This window comes from Mytilus trossulus, chromosome 5 (assembly GCF_036588685.1).
Source record: "Mytilus trossulus isolate FHL-02 chromosome 5, PNRI_Mtr1.1.1.hap1, whole genome shotgun sequence".
NCBI classification, from domain to species: domain Eukaryota; kingdom Metazoa; phylum Mollusca; class Bivalvia; order Mytilida; family Mytilidae; genus Mytilus; species Mytilus trossulus.
In genome coordinates this window covers 10,107,557-10,117,630 of record NC_086377.1, presented here as the reverse complement: position 1 = coordinate 10,117,630, position 10,074 = coordinate 10,107,557, and the positions used below count along the sequence as shown (strand labels likewise).

At 31.7% G+C, this 10,074-nt stretch overlaps 1 protein-coding gene across 1 annotated transcript; it reads right to left on the bottom strand.

The window, feature by feature from the left end:
* Positions 1–451: 451 nt before the first annotated feature.
* LOC134717582 (E3 ubiquitin-protein ligase TRIM71-like) lies at positions 452–1,240 on the bottom strand. Its single transcript, XM_063580076.1, has one exon. It carries the CDS (start codon positions 1,235–1,237, stop codon positions 452–454), a length of 786 nt encoding a protein of 261 aa, XP_063436146.1. The 5' UTR covers positions 1,238–1,240.
* Between the last annotated feature and the right edge of the window lie 8,834 nt (positions 1,241–10,074).

Sequence of the window (10,074 nt, the reverse complement as noted above, 5' to 3'; positions counted from 1 at the left end):
TTATATAACGAGAAAAACAGATATATCTGTACTAGTTTGAAAGCAAGTATGTTTGCATTTTTACCTCTTGTCATGGTTGGTAGTACAAGTACATGTATCAATTCAACTTAAAATGTACACTGCCATACACCCCGTATTTATCCGCACATTGTGAATCCATAATATTAAACAATACTTTTGTAATGACCACATAGTTGTATTTCATGAATTGTCTCTCCTTTGTTTGTCATATTATATCCAGAAGTAGGTTCATATTTTAAGAAAAAAACATAATTATGATTTTGCAAAAATACGTGTCTCTTAAAGATACTATGGTTATGTTCCGGACCATAGGAGTATATACCCATATGGTCATGACCATACGCGTATGGTCCAAATACTCATATGGTCCGGAACAGTTATATTAAAAAATGAATTACGACTATAAAATGCTCAGTTATTTTTAGTAGAATTACCTGATTATGTAGTTACCAAACAGCTGTTTAATGTCGTTATCTGTTGCTGACTTAACAGTATACTGTACGTTAGGAAATTCAGGTATAGGCTTTACCGTCAGCTTTGCCATGTCATCTGTAAGCTTCTGTAAAGACTGTAACAGTTTTCCATCGTTTCGTGTCTTGTTGAGTTCATTCATTTTCTTGTCTAAGTCGCGTCCTGCCTTCAAATCCATTTGAGTATCTTCCAATAGCTTTGTTAGTTTGTCCCTTTCCTTCCTGGATTGATCCTTGACCGATGCGATCTTCTCTGAGATACATTTATCAACCATAGTCTTTATCTTTGTACCTTCTTCTGTAATAGCTTTGACTATTCCTTCCACCTTCCCATCAAATGCCTTCAGACCTTCTTCTAGCTCCTTCATGTTTTTGGTTGCCTCATGTACCTTACTACGCAGGTCTGTTGTATTCGTCTCCTTTAGCTGTGATATGCTGTCCAGAAGTTTGGAAAAGGCATGCCCTGAGTGACTGCCAGTCACACAACTGCTACATACCGCTACGTTACAGGTATTACATACAAAACTGATGTCTTCATTGTGGTCTTTACATTTCGATTTAACTTCCGGTATACCATCAGAGGAAGACTGAAACTGGTGGTTCTTTGTCACTCTCTGCCGTTTATGAAAGCCTTTACAATTGTCACAAAAGTACTGTTCACACTCTAAGCAGTAATGAGATCCAGAGGCACTAACACATATCTCACAAGTTTTAGATGCTGCCTGTGCCATTTTTTCACTTATCATGTTGAATGTATAATACACAGGTAATGTATATAACCAATGACTACAATGTTTTACATTTAAATCAATATCGGTTATATATGTATGTCGTGTATTTAAATGAAACACTTCAAGTTATAATTAGGATAACTTTGAATATTTTATATAAAGACTTCATTGTGTTGACAACTGGACTATGGTACGGCTTTATTTATGAAATTAGTCATTGACCTGGCTTTATGATAAACTAATGTAAACATAATGTATATAAAAAATTACAAGTATAATAATATTATTATAACTGCAGTATGTATAGATAGACTTATCACACTGTGGGAAATATTATATCGTTAGTCAGATATGTGCGAAAATCCTAAAAAGATTTATTTCAAAAACATAAACTTTACACAGCAAAAGTTTTATTATATTCACGAGTCCTGCTTTTTCCATTCATATGTGTAATCAAGATTTAAAGGAAACTGTTCTACAATTTAATTAAACCGTATCCGCTCAATATATGTTCAATGTTAAGTGATTTGCGATTTGAGACAGCTGTGATATTCTCAGGTGATATTAGTCCTTACTAAATATCAAACTGAATAAAACATCTACCGGAAACGTGGAAAGATCGCACATCGTTCGTTATACAAACAACTAGCATAGTCTGAAAATCTGTAAAACGGATTCGAATTTTCCATATAAATATTTTTAATTTTTGTCGCAAATTATCATCAAATAATGAAACTTTTCTTTGAACATGATATGTAAATAATTGTGTATTCGTACATCTATAATATCATTATTGTTCAAATAAATAAAATAATCTGAATACTTTGTTGAACACATTGTAGAGATTGACACCTCAGATGTTTCAAGATAGTAAGCAATGATGGCTTTATAATTAGCACTTTTAAAGCAACATTGAACATCAATGGTGTAAAACAAACAAGAATAACTACTTAATATTGGTCCAATATAAATAATAAGAGCATGGTCAACAAAGAAAACGGCGAAAAAAATAACAACACTAACAACACATTATATAGAAAACACTTAATATATACAAACACTAACAGAGCGAAAGACCCGAGTTACCATAACACTATGTTAAAGTAAATTACTTCCGGTAATGAGTTGTAAAGAAGGTATTACTATAATATTAAATGTAGACTCATGAAATGGATGTTTTTTTATAGAGGAAAAGGAAACTAATTATCTTAAAAATCAACATTTTGAAGGTTTATTTAGATACACGTAGTTCATCATCTAAAGTTATCACAAGACACCAGACTATCAACACTGTGTTTATGCACTTGAATATTGCATCGGCAAGTCGGGCTCCTGTGACAGTCTTAATTGACTATGTTCTGATATGAAGCTGCTGCTTCCAACGTAATCAAAACCTGATGGCCGTAGTATAGTATAAGTAATATGTTGGCGTTAAATTCATCCACTGTTTTAAACAATGAGTAGTCGGACCAATAATACTGCATTCAGTTTACTGATATTTTGGTCAATATTGAGAGAAATATAGCTTATCTTAAATATCCCGAGTATCTTCTAAAGCTCCTGTAATTGACTAGTATAACAGGAGAATTCGGAATGTTTAAGATTGTGTTTTTACTTTCATTTCTATGACTAATCATTTAAATAGACCAACTAAAATTTCGAAATAGTCCAAGTCATGCATATGAAATCAATGGATATTTGTAGATTTAAAATCCATTGAATAAGCCAATTAAATCATTGAACTGTTTTGTATCGCAAACAGGAATTACTGGTTTAAATAGTTGAACCGTTGTTAATGTGATATTTAACTTTAACTGCATTTAATTGTAAAAGTATATGTATTAATAAAAGAACAAACTCAACAATAAAGTAAAAAAGTAAAAAACATACTTGAATTAACTGCGTCAGTAAAAATTTAATAGTTGTAAACAAAATTCACAGGTAAAATTTACAATAACCTGTAGCAATAAATGTTTTGTTAAATGGCCAAGTTATTTAAAAATCGCACTTTGATTCAAATCAAAATTATTTAGAAAATACACAGTTCGATGTATACAATTTATAATTAGAAATAACTTGTAGCTGATATTTCTTTTCACATATATAATACAGTTTAATATAGTAATCATTTAATCATTAAGTGTTTAACAAATATATATATATATATATATATATATCAACAAGATACACAGCTAAACCATTTTGGTAGAACAACCAATTTGTAAATGTTCATATGACACAAATCGCCATAACTATTTTTTTTAATTTCGTTTTATTTTCAAATGAACATTATATAAGTTACATACTCTTTTATGTACAATAGTTAAATACAGTAATCAGAAGATATGTAATATATTTGATAGACACAGTTGTACTAGTTTGGTACATTGCAGAATATGATTATAAGACATAGACTGATATGATATAAAATATATATACTATATGTGGTGTCTGTAGATTTGTTACGACAATAAAGGAGTCCAGGTATTTTAGTCATGCCTACAATTCGAAGTATTAATCTGTATTGAAACCACTGCAATTTTGAATTCTTGGAAATATGAAAGGGCATCATATAGATATTTTTCCAATCGCGGTTGGTATTGAAAATTAATGGCCATTTGGGTTCACATGTATGTTTAGGATTTGACTTTCAAATATTATACATGTCTGGGAACAAATAAAAACCGAGGGCAATCAGGGACCATTTTCTCTCTCTCAGTCATTGGGGCTTATAAATTATTTTAGACTTTTGAATACTTTCTTATTGCAGAAATTAAGCCTTGGTATTTAAAAATATTAGTTTTAATTTTGTTTTCTTTTTTAAAGTCATCAAAAGTCATAAAATTTACATCCTTCTCTAACAAGTCCTTACTCACTCAAACCCCTTTCTTTGTCCAATCTTTATAAACAAAAAACTGAATTGTTACACCATTCTTTATTCCTTCATTCTTTTATACATGGCATGTGTTAATTTAAGAGTTTATTCTGTAGAATTTGAAAATCTTGCCAAGCATCATATTTTTCTTCTCAAAATGGATAATTCAGCTTTTCTTAGGAGCCTAGAAATTGCATTTCCAAAAAATGCATATTTTCTGACAGAAGAATAGTTTCACTAGTTTTGAATAGTTTATATTAATTCATAATGTGATTTTTAAAACAGTTATGCATATTTCAATATTTACTATGTTTAGTCCTCCTGATCAGTGTAGTTTGGATTAATTTTATTTGATTTGTTATCCCAGATAAAGGAAAACATTTGTCGGTTAAATGTTTGAAATGATTGTACTAGGTAGATGCATGGAAAAGAATAGATGCCTAAATTTTGATAACTGTAATGTGTCCGGTTGGCGAGAGCATTTGGTGTGTTCAATAATAATTAATATATGTCTATATAATATTTTCGATTTTTGTCAATCTGTGGTCATAGTTTAATTTTCAATTTCATTAAAATACACTGAGTAATTACTCACAAGAAGGGTAAATCTGCTAGAACCTTAGACCAATACCTACTTAAATCACATAGTGTCTTGGATTAACTTGTTCTTCCAAGTACAAACAACATTGGTCTTTTCTTAATTTATGTTAAGACCTGTTGAATCCGCATATTTTTATAGATTTCGGAGAGATGCATACAAAATACCATAATCAGTTTATGAGATAATTTATTTTTTATATTTGAATTTAAAAAAAGCTAAATCGACAAATAAATTGAAATATTGCGATGCGATTGCTAATAATGGATTTTAAATCTGAATCTGAGTCTGCGCTTTTTATAGATATATGGAGAATGTTATCTCGCTTTTGTATATAGTCCAGTCAAACTAAGATGTAACCTCAAACTAATTGCAACAGAAAGTATTTTAGTTCTAATCTATAGCATATATAATGCCCTTTATATACACAGAAAAAAGTCCCATAAAATCTAACTTCAGGATAACTCAAAATCAGCATTTTTAATTTCCTATGGAAATTAACATTGTAAGAGGAGATAACTCTTGCAAAAATTAGTCTTTTTTGGTCAGTTTTTGGTTGTTTTTCTTAAAATTTATGTAAATTATGATACTTTGATATCTTCTGCTCATGAAATGTACAAAACTAAAGTGTTATGGGTAGTTTTATTTTTTTCGTGTATTTTTCATTAAAGAAATTGCAAATTTGAAGCTTTGTAAACATTTTGAAAAAATAATGTGAAAACTTGGTAATGTTTATATATGTATATTGTATTTTTTCAGCAACCTACTTATCTAAAGAAACTTTAAACCACAAAAAGAAGAATACATGCTTAATTTTTGTTTATTAAATTTGGGATTCTTTACCTTAACATGAAAAATTCAATAAATGGTCAACTAATGAATTTAGAAATCTAGGTTATAGCTTGATAAAATATATGAAAACACCTTTAGAGTTGTTTGTTATACTCTAAAGACCCCTAAAAAATCAAGAATCAATACATTAAGTCGGATCGTTATCATTTCATAAAATTTTGACTTAATATTTACTTTGGTGTTCTGACAAAAACATCGAAATCTTAAAAACTTGTCTAGACACTTTATCTAAAAATGGTGGTTGGATCAATTACGGTTTGATAAACACTATTTTAAATCATTTAGAAGCTTAGCAATAGAACGTGATAAAAAAAAACAGCTGAGTTTACAGAGTTCTCTTCCTGCAGTGTTATGTACATCCTCATGGGAACACCTTCAGCTTTGTTTTTTCATTCGTATGAGGTCATGTTTTGAAAGGACTGTAATGCGCCAAGAACATTAATGCAATTTCGCAGTATACTATTTCATTTTGATTGTGTGCATTTTTCCGAGCTCTAATGCATTATTTATTTTTGTTATACCTGAGAATAAGCATACACGTTATGTTGGTTTATTATTTTCAAATGCACTACTTAACAGAGAAATCTGCATAGCGTTTACAAGTGAACATGTTTGATGACATGTCCAAAATGTTACTGGATATTCACTGATCTTAAGTCTTAAATCTTTGATCTTAAATTCTTAAATCTCTAAGAATAATGCAAAGAAGTAAACACTAACCTACACATTAACCTTCCGCCGTACAGAAGGTGTTGCTGCTGACAAGACAGATATTAAACCAAGAGTTCCAAATGATATTTAAATCAATTTTGAGTACGCCTTCTCTAAATAATACTATAGAGTATGATGATATTCACATGAACATGATTTTGTTCGATTATGCATTATTCATATTCAATGAGGAAGACAATCTAACTTATTCTTATTCTTTTGTCATTGTTTTTGGCAATGCAAAATATCAAAATACAGCAGTGATTTAGTATCGTTTTAGTTTTATAGTTTTGTTACAAATCAAGCCATGCTGACTAAACGGTATGTGGTTGCTCGTTTTTGAAGATTGGGTGGTCGTCTGTTGTTTTATAGATAAACTCTATGAACAACATAACTAGAGAAATATAAACAACTTACGCCCCTCATTGGCGGATCCAGGGTGAACCCCCGGAATCCCCCTCCCTTTTTTTGCCGCTCAATGCATTTGAATGGGGTCACATAGTTAAAACCTCCCCCCTTGTTGGCCGCTCAATGCATTTGAATGGGGACACATGGTTAAAATCCTCGCCCCTTTATCCTGGTTTGGGACCCCCTCCCCTTTTTGTAAATGGCTGGATCCGCCCCTTTCTCTAGAGCATATGAGATCAACCCGTTTTTAATTGGGTTCGTGTTGGTGAATCGTACCTTGTCTATGGAATATTCTGTAAAATTGTCTATCGTTTCGAATTAGTAGATGTATCTTTTACCTTGATGTTGTCACTTTCTCTTCGATCTACACGTTTCAAATGTTCTCCTTGTAACGTGAGCCTCTTTTTTTTGGACACTGATTAAACGTTGTATCGTTTAGGTGTAACACCACTAATTCGGGCCCAGCCAGAAAGTAGTACATATTTAACACAAAAATAGATCCTACGCATGAGTGTAACTTTCAAAATATGTAGGATATTTAGATATTGTTGGCATCAAATGAAAGCTGAAGGACTGGTGATGATTATAAAACACGTTAGGACTTATAATTTTGAATATTATAAAAATTGCATTAAATCTTAAAAAGATGGTACATTTTCTCTGTTTGTCAGATCTGAAGTACTTGTTTTGGTACATCCGAAGTTCCGGGAACCAGTTTTTTCTTATATGCCATTAAAGTTATGTTGGTATTTTTAGTACAAGGCACCATAAAGTGTTGCTTTGACATGTAATGATTACCACTTTATTTGAACTTAAAAAGAAAGAGATATGCCTGCTGGAAATTGAGGAATGTAAAATAGAAAACAATTGGATCATGAGTCAGTGGTGTACTTCCTTTACAAGAACACAACATAAACTATTATAACATAATGCCAAATGGTTATTCTTTGGTGAATTTTTGCCAAATGGTACACTAGTTACACATAATGTTTACTCAATATATACACACCCTTATAGGTTGAAAAACAATGCAATTTCACATTGGATAAACTCATCATAGATACCAGGATTGAAATTTCATATATTTCAGGATGTTATGGCTAAAACTGTTGAACTTTAAAAACTAAGTTTCGTAAAAAAAATATATCCTAGATTGGAATGTTCATATGCACTACTGTTTTCAATGGTCAACACATACAGGCCTGTGCGGCATATTATCAACATTGTATATGTCCTGAATTTTTACTTATATTAGAATTCTGTACTATCCCTTTCTTTACTGAGGGTTTTCCTTACAATTCAGTTTGACCACTATTCATGTGTATTTATATTGGTTGCATACCCAAGTTATGTCTCTATGAAATGATACATAGAGATCATATCAGGAAACCATTATTAAACAAAACAAAATGTATATGACTATTATATATCTTTTTAAAAGAGGTGGTGTGTATATTTTGAGGATAAAATGTTTTTGGATATTTCTTGTTAACGTTGAGAACTTTCTTGTACGACAGAATAAATAGCCTCTCAATAGATAAATGTTTGACTGGCTATAAACAATCATGGTCGGTTGTAACAGGTTGTATGTCTATAGTTGTAAGCAGTGTTTTAGATCTGAATTACTTTAACGGGACAACTTGAGCTGGAAACACTTAAGAACAGAATAAGTTATGGTGGTGCTTCTTGAGTTCCTCACAACCAGAAGTAAGCTGTTGCTAAAGTTAAGCGTGAATTTGTTTGTGTAAAGTTACTGTTAACCCTTGCTAAAGTTGAGCGTGAATTTGGTTGTGATTGATGCATACATTTGCACGTCCGCGGTAAGAAAAGTGACATTGAATGTTATACCTCATGTAGAAAGAACGTCATGCTTCCTACAAACTAAGAACAATTGCAATAACAAGGGTCCGTCTGTTGAACAGCTATACTGCTGTTCGTATCCAAAATCCTCATTTTCCATTGACAGTTTAAATATGTCATTGAGGTCCACCTCATATTGCAAGACTTCTGTAATTTAGTTCCTGTCCTTTACACCTCCTATTGCAAGACCTACTGTAATTTAGTTCCTGTCCTTTACACCTCCTATTGCAAGACCTACTGTAATTTAGTTCTTGTCCTTCACACCTCCTATTGCAAGACCTACTGTAATTTAGTTCTTGTCCTTCACACCTCCTATTGCAAGACCTACTGTAATTTAGTTCTTGTCCTTCACACCTCCTATTGCAAGACCTACTGTAATTTAGATCTTGTCCTTCACACCTCCTATCGTAAGACCTACTGTAATTTAGTTCTTGTCCTTCACACCTCCTATTGCAAGACCTACTGTAATTTAGTTCTTGTCCTTCACACCTCCTATTGCAAGACCTACTGTAATTTAGTTCCTGTCCTTTACACCTCCTATTGCAAGACCTACTGTAATTTAATTCTTGTCCTTCACACATTCTATTGCAAGACCTACTGTAATTTAGTTCTTGTCCTTCACACTTCCTATTGCAATACCTACTGTAATTTAGTTCATGTCCTTCAATTGCATGAAATATTAGCCACTGGATGTAAGGAAAACAACATACATCAATCAATAAATAAATCTATAAAAATCGAGTTGTGCTGAGTTGTTACCTTCCTTTATTTTTCTTTCTGCGTAACTCAATAGAGGTGGTGCATCACACAACCGGAATCGGGATGTGATGAGTTGTTGCTTTGTGGTAGATTTTCTTTTCGTTTTGTTCATCAAAGTGTGTCTCTTGTACATTATTTACGTTCATTAACATAATTTGGTTGTTTGTGTGTGTCTTATGTTCTATTTCAAAATCAAAAATAGTAATAACATAAACATTTTTTTTTTTTAAATCCTTCAATATATGAATATGTCAAAATTTAACAATCAAACACAATCTGTCAACTAGTATCTTTATCAAATAATCTAAAACCACCATACTTTAAGGCATTACATATCACATCGGGCAACACATTCGTAAAATAATAATGAAAAACAAAGAAAAATATCAAAAGCATATTTAAGCTCAAAGGTCACAAGTATAAAAAAAAGGAAACTTTCAACGCTATGGAATAAAAAGAAACGTGCATTAGACAACCAACATTGCACAATTTTGTTTTTATAAACAACGATTCCTTCAATAAACGACAGGAAATGTTTAGCGAACAATGTCTTCGTACGACACTCGTTGAAACTATGCGGACACAATGTATGACCATACATAGATACAAAGACTGTTTAAATGCTACAACTCAAAACTATCGATCTGAAGAGCGAATGTAAAACTATGTTCTCCAGAGAAACCACAAAAACATGAGACGTCAATCGAATTAAGAAAAGACTGAAAATCGTCGTAGTCAAATGGTTACCAGATTAGTTTGTATCAGGTAAATCATTCAGTAAAAGCAGTT